This window comes from Festucalex cinctus, chromosome 19 (genome assembly GCF_051991245.1).
Source record: "Festucalex cinctus isolate MCC-2025b chromosome 19, RoL_Fcin_1.0, whole genome shotgun sequence".
Lineage (NCBI taxonomy): Eukaryota > Metazoa > Chordata > Actinopteri > Syngnathiformes > Syngnathidae > Festucalex > Festucalex cinctus.
Window position 1 is genome coordinate 1,153,635 of NC_135429.1, and position 19,615 is coordinate 1,173,249.

The window sequence follows — 19,615 nt, forward strand, 5'->3', positions numbered from 1 at the left end:
TCAGTGAATGGGCAATAAAATGTTTCAAATGGATAAGGCAGGACAAGTTTAGTCATGGAGGTGAACTTTACATTTTGACTTTGCTAAATATTCACTTTGATGGCGACAGGAGACACAAGCACGGAATCGAAGTCATGTGGAATGTTAAATATGAGCGTCACTTTATCACTTGAAATACCAAAGGAAAAGTCGCAGCGACTCGGACAAAGTGGCCGAGCGGTAAAAACTTTGCCTGGTGTGTAGACGACCACGGTTCGATCCCCGGTACCGACAATTTACAATTCAAAAGTGGGCAAGAGCAAGAATCGAACCCGAGCTTGCTGATGCACTGGCAAAGTCATTTACCATTCGGCCATCGAGAAGTGAAAATATTCGCTCGTTTGGTCGTATTTAAGTGTTGATTGGCACATTTACCGCTACGTCACTCTATTGCTTGATGAATATAACCTCCAAAAGGAATTGGTCGTCAGAACTGTTGGCCGAGTGGTTAACGATTATGTCTCCGGACCAGGCGACTCGGGTACGAAACCCCGACGCGACTTTTATAAATCACTTTGAACGAATCCCTCTCGCTTTCTCAACGCAACATAGCTCACTTTCTGCGTGTTTATGTTAAATAAAAGTCTTATTTTGTTTTTTGACTTATTTTTTTTCCTCGTGACGTCACCACCGGAAACCTATTTAAGGCGGAAGAAACGCGCCAGTCGTTCTTTCTCACCTCAGACAGCATCGCGTCGTCTTCGTCCTCCTGCTGCTCCGCACGAATTTCCACAAGATCGTCCAACACTTTGACCAGGTGAGTGTTCGCTATTTTAACTTTTTCAAATTCACTGCTTTTGCTCCCTTTTAACGCGATGCAGCACTTTTGGCGTGCTTGCATCTTGCTAACACGTTTGCGCCAGCGTTGCTACTTAAAATGCTAAACATGTTAAACTGCACTAAAACGCCCTCGTTTTTGTCTCATCTTTTTTTCAGTTTCACGACGAAGGCAAGGGCCGTTTTCCGGAAGGTAAGTTGACACAAATGTAACATTTACACGGACTCAATCGAGCAGCTTAACATACATGCATGATAATTGTCAAATTGTTTGTCTACAGGTGGAAATCTTCAAATGGAGCCTAAAATGGCCGACTTGCTGTGCGTTTCAACTTTGATTCACAAGCAAACCAGTTTGTATCACGTGTTTCTAATTTGTCTCATTTCTGTCCACAGGTTTTTATCTTCAACACAACGGCCAGATTGACTGCAAAAAGATGGAATTTGTGAGTTTTTAAACTAAATCAAGTGTCAGGTTGTTTGATTCTTACTTGTCTACAGGCTCCAAAATGGCTGCCTTGCTGTCGTTTGAGGTGTGGCTTCATGAGATGTTTGCAGTTCTCCTCCTGCTAAACATTTGAGGTAAGATGAACTATCTTGTAAGGTTGTTTAAAATGCTTACACCAACGTTGTCGTTTCTTTCAGGCCAGCAGCTGCAAGTCGTTGTGGAAGAGTCGTCGTCACTGGTGAAATAAACACGTTCACAAGAGTGCAGAATTTGTTTGACACCTTTATTTCAGCATTTGATTGAACCTTGAACCTCTTGCATCCCTCCAGGCACAACGACCTTGGCCCAAAAAATCTGGACGAAATGGACAGAGCTGTGGAACAAGACTGGTAAGAACTCGGCCTCAAGGACCAGGATTGTGGAAGTCTGCTCAACAAGCTACTTTACCTTCTGGCGTGTTCTTGTGGTGCTGAAGAGCCTGATTGACGCAGCAGGGCTCCACCTGTGCAAATCAAACTTGTCTTTGTCAAAAGGTTTGGACCTGTTGCAAACATTTCACTTGATTAATCCAGTTTTTTTTTTTTTTTTTCAAATTCTAGATGGCGCTGGTGCAGTCGATTGAAAAACATAACCAACTTGTGTCCAACATGAATACCAATGGATGATGTAAGCTCTAAACAAATTTGACAATTAACCTTTGAAAGTGCACTCACCTGCGCCTTTTTTTTCTTTGCATCAGCATGGCACCTGTCGGAGCATCTGCAATCAAGACAACTGGTTGCAGATGGTGCTCAAAACTGCCTCCATTTTCAATGTTTGTTTAAAATAAAAGAAAATAAATAATTTTGTTGACTGGTCCCTTGCTTGTGTTGTGCAAGTTTGTCAGTCCTCTTTACAGGTGCTGACGAGCTGCTGCAACACAAGGTTAATTATGTAAAAAAAAAAAGTGATTGTGTGTTTGCCATGGTGTCCACTTGCTTACATGTTGGTTGTTTCAGATTTCGCTGCAGGAATTCTCCAAGGTGAAAGCAGACTGATTGATTGGAAGTCGTCCTCAGCTGGTAAGAGAAGACAAGTTTCATTTCAGCTTTCAATTGTCTCACTTTAAATTTTTGTGTCCAGTGTGGAGGACGACTGACGGTTTACCTGTTCACAGCCAAAGTTGGACAAGCATGCCCACAAGTTCCGATTTTCTGATTTCGCATCCACAAGGTACATGTCGACTCTTCATTGCACAATCATGGCAACTTGAACTCCTCCCCTTTTTTTCCTGTAGGCAGCAAGGAAGGTGATGAGCTTCCTGAAAATGCAGCAGTGTGGAAACAAAGTTCCAGAAAACAACTTGTCTTGGTAAGTTTCATGCCCCATTTTTTTTTTTCTGCACTACAAGGTGACTTAACTTTGTGACTCACTTTGTTTTCTTTGTCTTAGGTCCACCTTCTTGTTCCTGGCTGTCTTAGGTCCACCTTCTTGTTCCTGGCTGACTTGTTGACCACAAGCAGAACGTCATCCGACTTGTCGCCTTTGTTTGCTTTGTCATTTCATGTTTACTCTGCAACAAAAATAAAGCTTGATTACAAAAGAACACTTCAACTCTTAATTTGTCATTTTCAAACCTCACAAAAACAACTTAAAAAAAAAAAATTAAACTTAAACAAAATAAAACGTAAAAAAAAATTAAACTTGCACAAAAAAACTAAAAAAAAAAAAAAAAAAAATTCAGGTTTTTTTTTTCCTGGATTTTTTTTTCTGGATTTTTTTTTTTTTTTTTTTTAATTTCTCCCCCCAAATTTTTTTTTGTCAAAATGGGTGGGACAAGGCTGGAACACTGCTTGCTGATTGGCCGATAGCTCTGGAAGTGGGTGGAGCAATGAGGATAAAGGGTTGTGATTGGTTAAAAAGTGGGCGTGGCTCTGCAAAACGAAGCGCTGTGATTGGTCAGTATAAATGGGCGTGGCTATGGAATTTTTAAGCGCCGTGATTGGTCAGAATTGCGAAAATTTGCAAAATCGTGTGCTGCGATTGGTCGGTTTTTGGTGGGCATGGTTATGCAAATTTGAGCCGCTTCCTGATTGGTGGAGCCAAAATTGGGGCGGAGTTAGAGCTTTTGGAAGCCATTTTGAGTGTTGAGCTGAGTTGCACATCAGTCACGACAATGGACAACACACTTTTTGTCTTTATGGTGATGAAAATGTCAACATTTGGACAGCAAGTGACATCAATTTGACCATTTGGAGAGCAAACAGGACGAGTAAGATGCGATGACACATTGTTTTGGTGACTGTTGGCAAACTCTCACCTCAAAAACCTTTCACATGGTTTGTTCTGACGAACCAAAGCAGTTGAGGGCACATTGACGGATAAAATACAAAAGACGTCTGTTCACGTTAACAAGTCATTTATTTTTAACAAAACCTTGACATCAACATTTCAGATGCTTTTTGCATGTGTGGAACCAACTCAGCTGAAGGAGCTCACCTGTCACCTGACTTCCTTCCAATGACACACGGACACCACATCCGACATCTGGCACGTGCTGGGATCAAAAGTAAGTGACAAGTTTGTGACATCGTCACACACCTTTTCAAATCACAAGTTCATTCAAAAACACAAAGAAAGGGGGAAAAAGACGGAGCTAACAGGTGGGCAAAAAATAAATAAAAATAAAAAGTTGCTGAAAAGTGGCGGAGAAGCTTTTGGCAGACTGTCAGAGGAGTTTATTGTCCAAGCAAAAACTGGTCGTCAGGGCTAACGAGGCATGTCAAGTGAAAAGCAGTCATGTGACAGCACAAATGTCAACCTGACCAAAAATAGGCATGACATGTCAACGCTTCTCAAATGACACTTGAAAAGAAGGACAAATGAGCAGCCATGCCAAAAAAAACACATTATTTTTATTTTTTTTTAATGAAGTGACTGATTTCTTTTCGAGAAAAGGTGTGAACTATGGGCAAGAAACAAAGAATAACACTTTGATCTATTTGAAAAGTGTGAAGTGTAAAACGGGCGATAAACTTTTTTTATTTTGTGGAAATAAGAGCAGGTTCAAATCAGTGTTTTTGTTTTGTTTTTTAATTGGAGGCAACGAGGAGTGCGATGCAAAATTGCTAAACACTGCCATCTTCAGGCCAGACAATGCAATTGCACCTTTTGGAGTTGTCCATCGTTTGTAGAATACATCATTAACTCATCCTCACATCAAAAGTTTCTCCTGGCAGACGAAGCTAAACTGAATCCTGGATACATCTAACAATCACCTTGTGCTTCTTCTTTGATTCACTTTATGAACAATTTTAGCTCAGACAGCTATTTCTGAAGCAGGATCCTTTCCAACATGACGTCATGATACTACCAAGTCCATATATTCGCCGATATTATCAATTATTTTGGAAATCTCAACATGTCATTTTTTTCTGTTTTCTTTTAGAAGAACTTACTTTCACAAAGATTTGGTTTTATTTGGGAAGAATGTTATTTTTGGTTTTGTTGAAAAAAAGTGGAAAAAAAGCAAAGCAAATGCGTTTTTGGTTCATTTATTTATCATTTTTGGCAAAATTTCACATACATAAAGTGTACATTTCTGGGAATTAGGCCTTCCTTTACGGACTCAGGCTTTTATTTTCTGTCAATTAGATATTGTAAGCAATACAAAAAAAATGAAGACTGTTTCTGCTTGCGTTAAATGTAACATATTTATTTCATTTGACATCTATTTTTAATTACCCCCGAGCGAAAGTATTGAATAAAGTATTATATATATATATATATATATATATATATATATATATATATATATATTTTTTTTTTAAGGCTATATTATCAAACTTAAATCTCAATTGCATTTTCTGGCCAGAAGATGGCAATGTTTTCACAGTTTTGCATTGATGAAGATGTTGCTTTTCTTGTTGCCTACAGTTTAAAAAAAAACATAAATCTATACTGATTTGAACCTGCTGTCATTTGCACCAAATGAAAATGTCATGGAGTTTATCGCCTGTTTCACACTCCAAAACTACCACACTTTTCAAATACATCAAACTTTGATCTTGGTTTCTTATTGGCATGCTCAAGAGTACAGATTGAAGTCAACTGTGGCTACAGATGAAGAAAAAATGGACGCTTCCATCTCGTCAAGCACACAACACTGCGTATGTACTCACAATCATCATGTGTCCAAATGCAGGTTGCCGTCTGTCTGTCTGTCTGTCCGCCCGTCTGTCTGTCTGTCTGTGGGCTGCTGAAAGCTCCCCCAGGCTGTCAATCATGCAGACAAAAAGAAAAGCAGTGAGTAAGATTCTCCTCCCTTTTCACATCCTGGTAACAATCGGATGTCAACATGGCAAAATATGACAAACGCGTTCAAATTGGATGTCAACAGGCAACAAAGTGCTCCTCCATCATTCCTTCACCTTCACGACTGACTCCACAAATAAGAGTCTTAAAAATGGAAAATGATCTTGGAAAGATATTTTCCATCTCAAAACTATGAAACCTTTTTCCAAAAACAGTTTGACCTTGACAATATATGTCTTACAATATTTCAGACATACAAACTTGAATATCACATTCTTCAAATCTCTTATTTTAAATGATTTAATAATTGTGGTACACTTAACTTTTCTTCTCAGAATCAAGTGTTATATTTATCTTCATATATATATTTTTTTTTAAATATATTCGATATGTTGAGTTTTATCCACTAACTGATCAGTCATCAGTCTTTTCAGCGTGCTGGACATATTTTATTTATTTATTATTATTTTTTATTTTGTGTGTGTGCGTCTTCCCTTCCACAAGGAATGGCTTCAACAAGATTTCAAGCTCAAAAAATGTCAAATTGAAATATTCTGATTTTATATTGCAAGAGAAAAAAAATTACATACTAAATATAAAAATATTAATTATGGCTGCAACTAAGGGTAATAATCAATTAGTCGGTCGAATTAGCGGCGCTGCGGCTGCACGGAGCGCGCACGCATCCGTGCAACCCATCAGGCAACGGCGACGTGAATAGAGGAGCAAAATATATTGTGACTGTTGTTCTAATAATTTCAGAGATTTGGTTTGGGCATATGAGTAGGGATGGGCACATATTTAGTGAGGATCGATCACATTTTCATATCGTCGGGCCAGACCTCGCCGCCTTAACTGTCACCCGCTCTCACTTGAAAGTTATTATTTTTTTTTCCCTCGGAGTGAGTGGGTACTATCCAATGCACCGTACTAAAACAAGTCAAATATGAATAAATGAAGCAGTAAAAAAATACTCAAACAATATAATATTGTTTGATAAAATAATAAAACAAGATGTCATCCCGCAAATTAATGAACAAAATCGGCTATATTACCCCGTCGCATATAGGCCTAAATAAATTAAAATACAGTGTTGGCTACTAAATCATATTTTAAACACTATTGAGGAGCAGGGAGCGCAAGCAATGCGCTCACATCACACTTGTCCCATGCGTGCTCCATTCACGCAAACACTCCCTGTCCTTGCCTCTTTTTTTTTTTTTTGTTTTTTTTTTTTGGTCCAACCTCGCCGACAAACAGTGGCCGACGCGTCTCTCTTGGCAAGACAACACACTACGTTTGAACGCGACAAGACACCAGCCGATCATCGCGTGTTGTCTTGCCAAGAGAGACGCGTCGGCCACTGTTTGTCGGGGAGGTTGGACCAAAAAAAAAAAAAGCAAGGACAGGGAGTGTTTGCATGAATGGAGCACGCATGGGACAAGTGTGATGTGAGCTTGCGCTCCCTGCTCCTCAATAGTGTTTAAAATATGATTTAGTAGCCAACATTGTATTTTCATTTATTTAGGCCTACATGCGCCGGGGTAATATAGCCGATTTTATTAATTAATTTGCGGGATGACATCTTGTTTTATTATTTTATCAAACAATATTATATTGTTTGAGTATTTTTTTACTACTTCATTTATTCATATTTGACTTGTTTTAGTACGGTGCATTGGATAGTACCCACTCACTCCGAGGGGGAAAAAAAATAACTTTCAAGTGAGAGCGGGTGACAGTTAAGGCGGCGAGGCCTGGCCCGACGATATGAAAATGTGATCGATCCTCACTAAATATGTGCCCAAATCTCTGAAATTATTAGAACAACAGTCACAATATGTTTTGGTCCTCTATTCACGTCGCCATTGCCTGACGGGTTGCACGGATGCGTGCGCGCTCCATGCAGCCGCAGCGCTGCAGCGGGGCGCTTTTTTTTTTTTTTTTAATCCCCCCCCCAGAAATGCAATGCACATGCTGGCCCCATCCCATTAAATATCCAGGGGATAAATAAATAAATACATAAACGAATAAATAAACAAATGCTAATAAAATAAAATAAAAATGCTAATAAAAAGAGCTATAAAGTGCTGTTCAGTGTGTGATTGACGTTTCGCTCCCTCTCGCTATTGGTCAATTTGCTATGGAACCAAACGGACGACGATGTCGGTATGTCACATTATGCGTCAAGACGAGCAAAAATTCTAACAAGCAAGACTTTCGTCGTGATGGTCGTGAACCGTCCCGGACAACAGGCGACCAGTCGTTGAACGTGTCACACTACACGGGCGACGCTACGTCAAGACAACCCAAAATCGTTTATGACATGCCCCGTTTGTCCGCGACACGTCGGTCGGCCTGAGATCGGGCTGTTTTCGTGTAGTCTGACATCGGCATTAGTCTAACTACATCAAAAAAAATTTTTCCCAATATTTAAACATTTATCTTTTGTTATGAGGATACATATTTTTTGAAACCAATATTCAGAATGTATAAGCAGTATTTGTATTATCTGTATCTCGTGCAGGTGAATTGTCCGTGTCTTTTGATCTTTGGATATTTGTTTGAAAACAGAAATGAAAAATAAGAGAACAACTCGTCATTTGATTTTCATTTGAAAATAGATTGAAACACATCTTGATTTTCTTGTTTGGATGTCTGGAACGGGTAATTGAGTATAAGTCTAATTCCAGTTTTCTTTTCGATTTGTATTTCAGACACGAAAATAGGATATGGCAGGGGACACAAATCGTCACCGCAAGCATTTCTCATACTTGGCCAGGAGATGGCGACACTGGCGTCTAAAAACAAACAAACGATATTGTCCTGTGTATGACCATCTCCAGCCAAAATTACACAAACACTAAGTAGGCACTTGGATGAAACTGTTTTTTGAAAGAAAGAAAGAAAGAAAGAAAGAACTTAAAAATAGTTTTAAAAAAAAAACAAAAACTTAAAAAGCATAAATAAATAAATTAACTTTTTGTTTTGTTTTTTAAATCATGAAACATGCCTGGACAATTTTATTTATTTATTTTAAATGATGGTGCCCCTAAGACTGAAAATAATGTGACTTTCAGGACATGTTGAAGGTTGTGGATGAGCATGACAGATATCTTCAAACTTGTAAGCTGTCATTTGGGCAACATTTTCGGACATAGTCTCCACTATCACTTCAAGTTTGCTCATGACTGCATTCTCAGGGTTTCGCTCGCATGTCAGAAAATGCCAGCCAAAAAAATAAATCAATAAAAATGCGCCCCATTGCTCCATGATCTTTTTTTTCACATTTGAAGAAGTATATAGACAGAGAATGTGAGGATCTGGACTCTTTAAAACTATAACGGAAAAAAACCCAAAAAAGTTCAATATTTTTCCTTCCGGTTTTGTGTGCTTTGTAGTGACAATCATGTTTTACTGTTTTGGTTTGTTTTTTTTCTTCAAGCCATTGGCCATTCAATTAAGTTGAGAAATGACTTGTGTTTGAACAGAGTGGCGCTTTGAGCAATTTGTATTGATGTTCTCCTTAAAATAATCCCATCAGGTGTTATTAAAACTATGTTGACATTTACTTTTATTATTATTGTACTACCTTAATGTTTTTGTCCAGGCCTGTTTTTTGTTTTTGTTTTTTTTAAACCTAAAACGCCTATTTAAAAAAAAAAAAAAAAAAAAGATACACCCAAAGTAAATTTGAAGCTGTTTTGGGGTATCAGCAAAATTTGGATCTCTTTTTTAAGATAACACATGATAAAGTGCAACTGGCACTAGAGTAATGGAAGTTTGAATTTAAAAAAAATTAATAAAATTATGTTTATTTTATTTATTTCATTATTTTCCACAAAGTCTGCCTTGGAAATGAATGCAGCATGGTGCTGTGGACTGGAAAACGCAAAAGGATCACAGTGTGAAGTCTTCCCTCGTTCAACTTCAAATTTGACAATAATACGAAAGAAAATGAGCATTTTATACGTTTTTCCAAATCACAATTTAAAACCAATGTCTGATTTTCCTTGTTGTTGTTGTTGTTGTTATTATTATCACCATCATCATCTCCACGTGTTGAGTTACCGTTTGTGGAATTTTGGCTGGAGTCATACAGAATCAATATCGTTTTTAGATGACAGTGTCGCCATCTCCTGGCCAGTATGAGAAATGCTCGCGGTGACAACTTCCGGAATGGAAAACAAAAATACGAGCCTTTTTTTTTTTTTTTTTTAATATTTGTGCGTCGTGCTGTATCCTATTTACGTTTTTAAAATAAAATTGATAAACTATGATTAGGCTTTTCCTAATAGATATCAGAATAGCTACTTCCCCACTGCTGTTAGACTCATGAACACTGTCTCCTGATCATAATTGCACTACTATAAATAAATATCTGTAAATACTGTAGAGATAGTCATATACAATTATATTATATATAATTAGAAATATTTTGTTTATCAATGCTGAATACATATTTATAGCCTGCAATAATGTGTATATACTGTTTATGTCTTATTTTTAAAATATATAATTTATTTTTGCTAAAACACTTCTGGATGGATGCAAACTGTATTTCGTTGTTCTGAACTTGTGACAGTGCATTGAAAATAAAGTTGAATTCTATTCTATTCAATTCTATTCCTTGCTCATTCCAAACAACCAAACGAGAAAATCGAGCTGAATTTAAATTTTGGTGTTTCTATTTTAAAACAAAAATGACATTAGAAATTCGTTTTTCTATTTTTAATATCTGTTTTCAAACATATATCCAATGACCAAAAGAGACACTGACCTATTTCAATAAATATATATTTTTTTCAATATTTAAACAATTGCACTCTTTTTTTTTAGGACAAGTGGTCTAATAGATACATATTTTTAAACCAATACTCAGAAATTATTAGTAGTATTTTTATCGGCAGTTTGCGCACGTGTACCCAATGTTTTGATCCACTCGCCACCAGCTACATCGAACAAAAAAGAAGCAAAATAGGCATGTGTTACCTTTTGTAGAAGATGTTGATGACGAGATGTCCAGGATGTAGCAATTTGTAGCGTGTGAAGCCATCACTCGCTTTCATTTTGGCCATCAAAGCTTCTGTTTGGAGAAGAATACACCAAACAACATTCAGGTCACGCGTTTTCCTTGATTGACTTTTGATTGACAGCTGAGTGCTATTTGTGGGCGTGCTAGCGAGCTAGCTGCCGAGCCACGAGGCTTTGTTGACATATTAGCAAGCGAGCTTCCAATGAACTCGCGAGTAACAATAAACAAGCTCAAGTGTTATCAACATCCTTCTAGGTCGTGTATTAGCCATACACACATGAAACGGCAGTTTAAATATGTTTAAAATACTCACTCAAACGACAGGACCACAATTGCGAACTTGCTGAACCGGATGCCTACGGGAAGCGAGAAGATTCAAATCACTTTAAGGCAAAAGTGTGTTGTTGACAGGTTGTCTTGACAACGCAACAAAAATATATTCACAATAGAACAAAAAGATGTTTTTGTTTATTTGTACAATTTTCGGGAAATCCGCTGGAGCTAGTTAAACACTTCCAAAAAATCTTTCAAAACAAATAATTTTTGTAACGAAAATGAAAGTGGCGAATGTGCTTTGGTGAAATAGCCTGCTCGGTTGTCAACGCCAAAATTGAGTCAAAACAGCTTTTTTCATTGTTGGTAAGTCCTCCTTACACCAGACACCGTGCAATAAATACATGAATAAATATATACGTGAATGAACGTTTTTGTTTTTGTTTTTTTTGTGGCGTGAAAGCAGCAATGCTGACGGGCCACCGGGTGGCGCAAGTGTGCAAAGCGCCGTTCAACAAGCAGAAGAGAGCGCCGTTCAATTAAGCAGAAGAAGACTTTGATAGGTGATATTGGAGACAGGTGTGCACGACGGTATACAGGTCAGGCAAGATGGCGCCGATACGTGTGGCCTTTTCTCAGGTACGTTAGCACGCGGGCGAATGTTTGGCCGGCGTTTGTTCCCGTTTCTTACAGTGACACGTATATTTGCTTCTTGCAGGACTGTCTTGAAGTGAAAAGTCCAAACCAACCGGTGACGTTTACCTTCATCTGTCAAATGCAGATAAGCTGCTGGCTGCATGAACTGTGAAGCTAACATTAGCTTAGCGTCACAGGGACACGACAAACATTTGAGGTTTGATCACATCACATCACGTCACAATTCAATTCACTTTGCTTTATTTTGCAATTAATTTGGGTACTTTTGCCACCATTTCAAATGTATTTGCTTTGTTTGGTTTTAATGCTGGCCAGCTATTTTTTTTTCTTTCTTTTTTTTTTCCCATTGTTGTAAATGACGCACCTGAAAGCTTTGTACTGAACTGTAAGGTCTTTTGTTGTTTAACTAATTGTTGATTGGCTCTATTGAATATTTTATTTCTGGTGGTGTGTAACTTTTGTTTTTCTCTTTTTTTTTTTTTCCATCATTGGTCATTTCCTTGTCTGGGCTTGTGAATTTTGCTGTTGTGGTCAAATGTTTTTGTTTTTCCCCCCTTCAACTCTGAGTTATTGAATTTGTAAGAATTGTACTCGGCAGCCACCCACCATCTCCATCTTACAATTCATGTGAAGGGTTATCTAATGTCATTTATTTTCCTTGATTGTTTTTTGTTTTGCAAACTTGTGAATGTGATATTGTCTTATGCACTGTTTTTTATTGTTTGTTTTTCTATGTGTAATTTTCTGCTAAACTTGGCAGTCTGGGTCATTTTATTTTGTTTCAACATGGATTGTATGAGGGTGAAATATACAAACACACATGAAATAAAGTTCCCTCCAGCACACAATTAATGGCATGTTTGTCTTTTGCAGGTTGGATGATGAGCCAGATGGCACGAGGAGGCAAAGGAACAAGTCAAGAATCAAGCGCACACATAAAACTTGAATTATTATATGAATTGTATGATGTGTGGGGAGCTCCAGGTGCCCTTTGGTTGACTTTGGTTCTGGGTGACAATTTTGTGCTGGACTGGAAAGGTTGCTTTGAAATGAGGACAAGTTGGTCAGGGCTCCGAGAGCTGACGGTTGGAGTTGTCTTGCGTCAGGTGCTCTGCACTTGTGCCTTGTCTGGATCCAGACGTTGTTGTTGTTGTTGTTGTTGTTGTTGACGACAGTTGAAGGCCAGTGTAGGATTTGAGGAAGCACGCAATCATGTTAATAAGCACAAATTGAAATCAATGATGAAATTGTCCCACTCTGTGTTTCAGGCTTGTGGAGGCACCAGCTTTCGTGAGGGGAACCAAGAGGAAGTGGACCAATATAGTTAGTACACAAGTGTTTTTTTTTTTTTTTGGGGGGGGGGGGCAAGAAAAAGCCAGGTGAGCACAATAAAATCAAAGGTGTCGGGCCTTTGTGTCAACATTGTCTAACACTTGTCATCCGTTGCAGCCGATTGGTCCAGCCGTCTCCGCTCTCGTCTCCAGGTTGCTCAAATGTTTTTTTCTCCTTGGATGCTTAAGGTCAGCGGACGTCGCCAACCTTTGATAAGCTGTTGACTCATTTCTAATGTTTTGCACAAATGTTCTTGCAGGTTGTGGGAGGGGCCATCACATCCAACCGCAGCAGTTGCACAAAAAGGGCCGCGTTTGTGTGCTTGTTTTGAGCAGCCTCATGAAACACATCAGGCAAGTCAAGAAATAACAATATGAAGTTAGCACATAACTCGTGACATTTCTTTTCTTTCCCCAGCAATTTAGGAACCAAGTGGCTGGCACCAGAAAGATGACTTGACACAAGATGTCTGTTGCTATCAAAACTGACTTGCGACCAGGAGGGGGCAGAATATGGAGCTTTGTGGCATGCCTTCGTTGTTTGGGTGTGCAAAGTGTGGGGAGAGTGGTTCGTGTTTGCAAGATCTTGCTCTGTCATTGTTTTTGGCTTGTCTGGGTTCAGTTTTGTTCCATTGATGGCTACTTGAAAGTGGCTTTGCACAATGTCGGTTGCATTTCAGGCACAAGTCTGTCATATTGAGCCATTTTTTTTGTCCATTTTTAGGCTTGTCTCTGCACCCGCTCGTACAAGAGGACCTCAACCAAGTACACGACTCATTTTGACATTTTTCTTCTTGCACAATAATTTGTTTTTAGCTAATGCAGAGCAGTCTTTTTGGGGTTGGTCCATCCATCGCTGGTCCACTTGATTTTTTTTTTTTTTCTCTCCTTTTCAGATGGCGTTTAGGTCGGGAGATGCCACCACAAACCTTTTAATTAAGCCAGCTCTGGGCTCAGAAAGCCCTTTTGAGATGCTATTTGTGATTAACTGGCTCGACAAATGCACTTGAATTCATCTTGCAGGAAGGAGGCGGAGTCCGTCAAGTGGCAGCATCAAAAGTCAACAGTGACCATGTGCATTCATCTGCTTGTTTTGCAGGTTGAGAAGATGAGTGACAAGTTGGTGAAGTTGTTTGGGGGCTGAGCAGCTTTTTGGTTTGTGCAGTGCAGGAATTGCATCATGATTGAGCAACATCAATCAAGCCTTTTTTTTCTTCTGTTACAGGCTGAAGAAGAAGAATAAAGATGAACGTCTTCATTGCTATTGAGGCAAGTGTGCAGTTAATTGCGTATCAACATGGATGGCAACACGTTCACAAGAGTCTGTTTTCTTCTGTTCCCCACAAAGGTGCTTGTGGATGCTGCAAGTGTTGAAGAGCAGAGCCAGCAACCTTCCAGGGAGGGAGAATGTCTTGTGTGAGACTAGCGATGTTCATTTCCACTCTGTCACCAACTCACTGGGTGTGCACCAACTCACGCTGACTGCATGCTTGTCTACCCCCCCAAACCACTAAAAATGTAGCCGGTTTCTATGTCTATGAAATGTTTTGTTTTATTTTATTTTTATTTTTTTTTAATTATGGATACAACTGAAGCTTGTTTTACTTCTGTCTGTTCTAAATATGCTTTTCTGCTTGAATAAAAAAAAAGAAGTAACAATTGCAAGTTTTCAGTTTGAGACTTTAGAGAGCGAGAACATGTACGATGCATTTAATAATTACAAATATGTATACTGTTGAACGACATTTTGCTAAGCATGCTGTCTAATAAAGCATGTTCAATAAAGATGTATGGCATTTTTCACAAATGTGTACTGCTGTTGTGAATAAAGTGCTGGTTTTGTTGTTGTCCGAGTGGTTCTTCCTGCAGACGACGGGCAAGCTCCAGCTGGCTCTTCTGCTGCGGTCAGTGTGCGCTTCAGGTCCCCGTGTCTGCATTCACGTGACCCTCAACATCTCAAGCTGAGGTACGCCACCTCCCTTTTGGTCCCCTCAGCTTGCGATGACCTGAAACAATTCAACTTTGAAGGGCCAGGGGACCAATTGTAGGCTAAAAGCTACTACTGATTCATGTGAAGAGGGACCAGTTTGACATGAATACCTTGAATGTTTGTGTAAAGATGTTAACATTGCTCATACATCACTTTTTGTTATGATAAATTACTTGAATGATATTCATTAATGTCTAATCTGTGGTGGGATGTTGGGTGCTACCTGTCTGGATGTCGAGACCAGGGTGAGCAGATTTTCAAACTTCCAAAATGGGATGGTTCAATATTTAGAGCTGTCAAATGATTTTATTTTAAATCAGATTAATCACTAATTTTGATTAATTGCTTAATTAAAAAGGCTTTTTATCAACTTTTTTTTTTTTGCCTGTCAAATTTAAAGTGCACCTGTTATGTGTTAATTCTTTTGACATTTAATGTTGATGTCAACAGTTTTTGGTCCCCTGCACATGCTCATGCTCTTTTTCTAATCATTACTTGCATACAAATATTCTGAATATGAACATTTATTAAATGCTTTACTTTAATGCATGCTGTTGTGTTTATTTCTCAAACCTGTTCTACCTTGAACGTAACCATCTGCTGTCAGCTAAAGGGTCTTCTGCTGTCAAAATATTCTGCATTAATACATAATACGATATATTGATTGATTAATGCTTTAACAGCACTATTAAATACACAAATTTCACCAAATTTAATGGCTCGTCAGTCTTCGATGTCAAAGATGCCAAATACTACCTTGATTGACAGATCAGCAGCACTAAACAAGTCCATGCAGTCGCCATTATCCAACCTTTTTGCTCTGTAACGACAGCGATTGACAATTGCGAACATCCGGGCATCAACACAGTGCAATTGTATTGTTTTTGTCTTCTGTGACTATCATGCAAACTAGGTGTGGTGTATGGCTTTAAGCCAATGTTTATGGTCGCAGGGTTGTGACGTCACGGCGACCGGGCCCAAGTGTGTGTGATGAGAAAATAAAAGTTCAGCGAGCACAAGCCTATGGAAGCCCAAAAGTGTCAAAATTCAATAAATAAAAAGGCCTTTATTGAAATAACTATTCTTTTGATAAATAACAGGCAATTATGTAATATGGCCATTAAATTTTAAGATGAGGTGTTAGTATTATTATGAAAAGTTTTATGCTATTCTTTAATATGTAACAAATATTTTATTTTGATTAAATATTTCGTAATGATTATTTTAACATCATACTTTTAAAAAATAATGACATTTAATTTATTTTCAAGGTTTTACAAGATAATAAAACGTTGTTTTACAAAGTCAGTTTTTATTTCATAATGTCCTTTTCCACAATGGTCTTCTTTTACATAATGGCGTTTTACAGCCGAATGTCTTGGTCTGTCAATCAAATGACATGAGGCGGAGCCAGTTACGTGATTGGCTGAGTCCCTTATACAGACATGAGCAGCAGCACTTATTTATTGAATTTTGACACTTTTGGGCTTCCATACAGGCACATTTCTGCAGCAGTCCAACGACATTTCATCACGTTTTGAAATCGAAATAATCCCAACAAATCCAATTAGTAATTGTTACAAGGATCCAAAGTCCAATGCTTTTCAGTGGGCGGGGAGCGTCATTTTCACGGAGGTGGCCGCCATTGTGACTCATGACGTAATCGGAAGCTGGCGGTGCCGTTTAGCTCGCGCCGGCCACGCATTGCAATACAGTAATAGAAATAGACCGTTGAAAAACTTGACCTTGCGACCGCCAGTGAATAGTAGGACTACATTTCCCATAACTACTAGCTGCAAAAGAAGGAAGTATTCCGAGTTCACGTCAATGGCGATGGCTCGCTTTGCAGGATTTGCATATGACAGAACGTGCTTCAGGACCTCTTCACACCGAATAAACTAAGTTTTTAAAAATAAAAAAACAGCAGAACAACTTTTATGTAATGAAGAGAAACGTTAGTGTGTTAATTGCACAGACAGTAAGCTCGACACTTGCTTTCATATCAAGATCATTGCTTTATCGCCTCTTGTGAAACACACTCATTGTTATGTAGTGTTGACAGCAGTTATTGATACACACGGTAGGGAATGAAACATGGTTAGGGTTAGTAGCACACATTACACAGACATTTAGCATACGACGTTGTGAGATTTGAACCCTGGACCTCAGGGTTCGCAAACCGTGTACCTAACCGCTCGACTAGCGGAACGACTGAGGGTGACCGCCGCTCTGTGTCCATATATATGAAGGAATAGGATTTTCAGCGCCAGGGGGCGCGTCTGTCGGCAAGCAAAAGACAAAACTGCGCAGAGACCGGCCGACTCCGTTGCCACCGTGGTCTGGAGGTTAGCGCTTCTGCTTGAGACGTCGCAGGTCCCGGGTTCAAATCCAGCAGCGGCTGCCTCCGCTTGCAATCCTTCACTATACTGATACATACAAAACAACAATTGGGCATGTTGTAGTTGCAATCAAAGTGCAGTTTTGTTATTCAACTAAAAAAAGAAAAAAAAAAAAAGCTGAAACACAATCCTGCCTTCTTCTGCCACTAGTAGCATTCTAGTAGCATACCAATAGCATGCTAGTAGCTACTAGCTTTCTATTAGCTTTCTATTAGCATGCTACTGGAATGCTTCTAGTAGAATGCTAGTGGGTACTAGCATTCCACTACTTATACTATGCTAGTAGTGGAATGCTAGTGGGTAGTGGGCGGGACTACCCACTAGCTTTCTACTAGCTTTCTAGTAGTAGAATGCTAGTAGCATGCTAGTAAAATGCTAGTAGCATACTAGTAGAAAGCTAGTGGGTAGTGGGCGGGGCTTCGCTACCCACTGGCTTTCTACTAGCTTTCTAGTAGTAGAATGCTAGTAGCATGATAGTAAAATGCTAGTAGCATGCTAGTAGAATGCTAGTAGCATGCTAGTAGAAAGCTAGTGGGTAGTGGGCGGGGCTCACTACCCACTAGCTTTCTACTAGCTTTCTAGTAGTAGAATGCTAGTAGCATGCTAGTAAAATGCTAGTAGCATGCTAGTAAAATGCTAGTAGCATGCTAGTAGAAAGCTAGTGGGTAGTGGGCGGGGCTTCGCCCCGCCCACTACCCACTAGCTTTCTACTAGCTTTCTAGTAGTAGAAAGCTAGTAGCATGCTAGTAAAATGCTACTAGCTTTCTAGTAGTAGAATGCTAGTAGCATGCTAGTAAAATGCTAGTAGCATGCTAGTAGAAAGCTAGTGGGTAGTGGGCGGGGCGAAGCCCCGCCCACTACCCACTAGCTTTCTACTAGCTTTCTAGTAATAGAATGCTAGTAGGATCGCCCACTACCCACTAGCTTTCTACTAGCATTCTCCTAGCATGCTACTAGCATTTTATTAACATGTTACTAGCATGCAACTAGCATTTTACTATCATGCTACTAGCATTCTACTAGCATGCTACTAGCATTTTACTATCATGCTACTAGCTTTCTACTAGCATGCTACTAGCATTCTACTACTAGAAAGCTAGTAGAAAGCTAGTGGGTAGTCCCGCCCACTACCCACTAGCATTCCACTACTAGCATAGTATTAATAGTGGAATGCTAGTACCCACTAGCATTCTACTAGAAGCATTCCAGTAGCATGCTAGTAGAAAGCAAATAGAAAGCTAGTAGCTACTAGCATGCTACTGGTATGCTACTAGAATGCTACTAGTGGCAGAAGAAGGCAGGATTGTTTTTCAGCTTTTTTTTTTTCTCTTTTTTTAGTTGAATAACAAAACTGCACTTTGATTGCAACTCCAACATGCCCAATTGTTGTTTTGTATGTATCAGTATAGTGAAGGATTGCAAGCGGAGGCAGCCGCTGCTGGATTTGAACCCGGGACCTACGACGTCTCAAGCAGAAGCGCTAACCTCCAGACCACGGTGGCAACGGAGTCGGCCGGTCTCTGCGCAGTTTTGTCTTTTGCTTGCTGACAGAAGCGCCCCCTGGCGCTGAAAATCCTATTCCTTCATATATATGGACACAGAGCGGCGGTCACCATCAGTCGTTCCGCTAGTCGAGCGGTTAGGTACACGGTTTGCGAACCCTGAGGTCCAGGGTTCAAATCTCACAACGTCGTATGCTAAATGTCTGTGTAATGTGTGCTACTAACCCTAACCATGTTTCATTCCCTACCGTGTGTATCAATAACTGCTGTCAACACTACATAACAATGAATGTGTTTCACAAGAGGCGATAAAGCAATGATCTCGATATGAAAGCAAGTGTCGAGCTTACTGTCTGTGCAATTAACACACTAACGTTTCTCTTCATTACATAAAAGTTGTTCTGCTGTTTTGTTTTATTTTTAAAAACTTAGTTTATTCGCTGTGAAGAGGTCCTGAAGCACGTTCTGTCATATGCAAATCCTGCAAAGCGAGCCATCGCCATTGACGTGAACTCGGAATACTTCCTTCTTTTGCAGCTAGTAGTTATGGGAAATGTAGTCCAACTATTCACTGGCGGTCGCAAGGTCAAGTTTTTCAACGGTCTATTTCTATTACTGTATTGCAATGCGTGGCCGGCGCGAGCTAAACGGCACCGCCAGCTTCCGATTACGTCATGAGTCACAATGGCGGCCACCTCCGTGAAAATGACGCTCCCCGCCCACTGAAAAGCATTGGACTTTGGATCCTTGTAACAATTACTAATTGGATTTGTTGGGATTATTTCGATTTCAAAACGTGATGAAATGTCGTTGGACTGCTGCAGAAATGTGCCTGTATGGAAGCCCAAAAGTGTCAAAATTCAATAAATAA

The 19,615-nt window shown here is 39.4% G+C and overlaps 2 protein-coding genes and 2 long non-coding RNA genes across 13 annotated transcripts; 2 read left to right on the forward strand and 2 right to left on the reverse strand.

Moving 5' to 3' along the window:
* Window positions 1-431: 431 nt before the first annotated feature.
* Window positions 432-2,851, forward strand: LOC144008076 (uncharacterized). Of its 6 annotated transcripts, XM_077508136.1 has the most exons (14): window positions 438-520; window positions 687-796; window positions 976-1,009; window positions 1,098-1,137; window positions 1,213-1,262; window positions 1,318-1,398; window positions 1,462-1,502; window positions 1,594-1,653; window positions 1,864-1,930; window positions 2,004-2,078; window positions 2,263-2,325; window positions 2,387-2,476; window positions 2,541-2,614; window positions 2,696-2,839. In XM_077508136.1, the coding sequence occupies exons 1-6, from the start codon at window positions 497-499 to the stop codon at window positions 1,387-1,389; spliced, it is 330 nt and encodes a 109-aa protein (XP_077364262.1). In that variant the 5' UTR covers window positions 438-496; the 3' UTR covers window positions 1,390-1,398; window positions 1,462-1,502; window positions 1,594-1,653; window positions 1,864-1,930; window positions 2,004-2,078; window positions 2,263-2,325; window positions 2,387-2,476; window positions 2,541-2,614; window positions 2,696-2,839. The 6 variants fall into 6 exon arrangements, with proteins under 6 accessions (XP_077364265.1, XP_077364262.1, XP_077364261.1 ...); XM_077508139.1 differs by having other exon boundaries at window positions 432-520; window positions 1,213-1,398; window positions 2,004-2,325; window positions 2,725-2,851; XM_077508135.1 differs by lacking the exons at window positions 2,263-2,325; window positions 2,387-2,476; window positions 2,541-2,614; window positions 2,696-2,839 and having other exon boundaries at window positions 1,594-1,770; window positions 2,004-2,122.
* Window positions 1,534-2,586, reverse strand: LOC144008081 (uncharacterized). Its single transcript, XR_013280605.1, has 4 exons — window positions 2,411-2,586; window positions 1,978-2,322; window positions 1,712-1,766; window positions 1,534-1,637 (listed from the first exon to the last, which is right to left on the reverse strand). It is a non-coding gene; the product is annotated as an uncharacterized LOC144008081 (long non-coding RNA).
* LOC144008080 (uncharacterized) lies at window positions 2,676-11,014 on the reverse strand. Its single transcript, XR_013280604.1, has 5 exons — window positions 10,906-11,014; window positions 10,550-10,643; window positions 5,425-5,518; window positions 3,743-3,800; window positions 2,676-2,816 (listed from the first exon to the last, which is right to left on the reverse strand). It is a non-coding gene; the product is annotated as an uncharacterized LOC144008080 (long non-coding RNA).
* LOC144008079 (uncharacterized) lies at window positions 10,575-14,638 on the forward strand. Of its 5 annotated transcripts, none has more exons than XM_077508142.1 (9): window positions 10,575-11,231; window positions 11,329-11,504; window positions 11,584-11,718; window positions 12,791-12,845; window positions 12,972-13,042; window positions 13,114-13,207; window positions 13,953-14,008; window positions 14,079-14,122; window positions 14,202-14,638. In XM_077508142.1, exons 3-7 carry the CDS (start codon window positions 11,663-11,665, stop codon window positions 13,995-13,997), a joined length of 321 nt encoding a protein of 106 aa, XP_077364268.1. In that variant the 5' UTR covers window positions 10,575-11,231; window positions 11,329-11,504; window positions 11,584-11,662; the 3' UTR covers window positions 13,998-14,008; window positions 14,079-14,122; window positions 14,202-14,638. The 5 variants fall into 5 exon arrangements, 4 of the variants coding, with proteins under 4 accessions (XP_077364268.1, XP_077364269.1, XP_077364267.1 ...); XM_077508143.1 differs by having other exon boundaries at window positions 10,586-11,231; window positions 11,332-11,504; window positions 13,272-14,008; XM_077508141.1 differs by having other exon boundaries at window positions 10,586-11,231; window positions 11,332-11,504.
* The last annotated feature ends 4,977 nt before the right edge of the window (window positions 14,639-19,615 follow it).

Bases quoted from the DNA above. Each gene is read 5' to 3' on its own strand.
- LOC144008076 (XM_077508136.1), top strand. From the start codon at position 497: ATGTCTCCGGACCAGGCGACTCGG. The intron at 521-686 runs GTACGAAACCCC...AACCTATTTAAG, and splicing joins CTCCGGACCAGGCGACTCGG to GCGGAAGAAACGCGCCAGTC. The intron at 797-975 runs GTGAGTGTTCGC...TCTTTTTTTCAG, and splicing joins TCGTCCAACACTTTGACCAG to TTTCACGACGAAGGCAAGGG.
- LOC144008079 (XM_077508142.1), top strand. From the start codon at position 11,663: ATGAACTGTGAAGCTAACATTAGCTTAGCGTCACAGGGACACGACAAA. The intron at 11,719-12,790 runs GTTTGATCACAT...TCTGTGTTTCAG, and splicing joins GGACACGACAAACATTTGAG to GCTTGTGGAGGCACCAGCTT. The intron at 13,043-13,113 runs GTCAGCGGACGT...ATGTTCTTGCAG, and splicing joins TTTCTCCTTGGATGCTTAAG to GTTGTGGGAGGGGCCATCAC.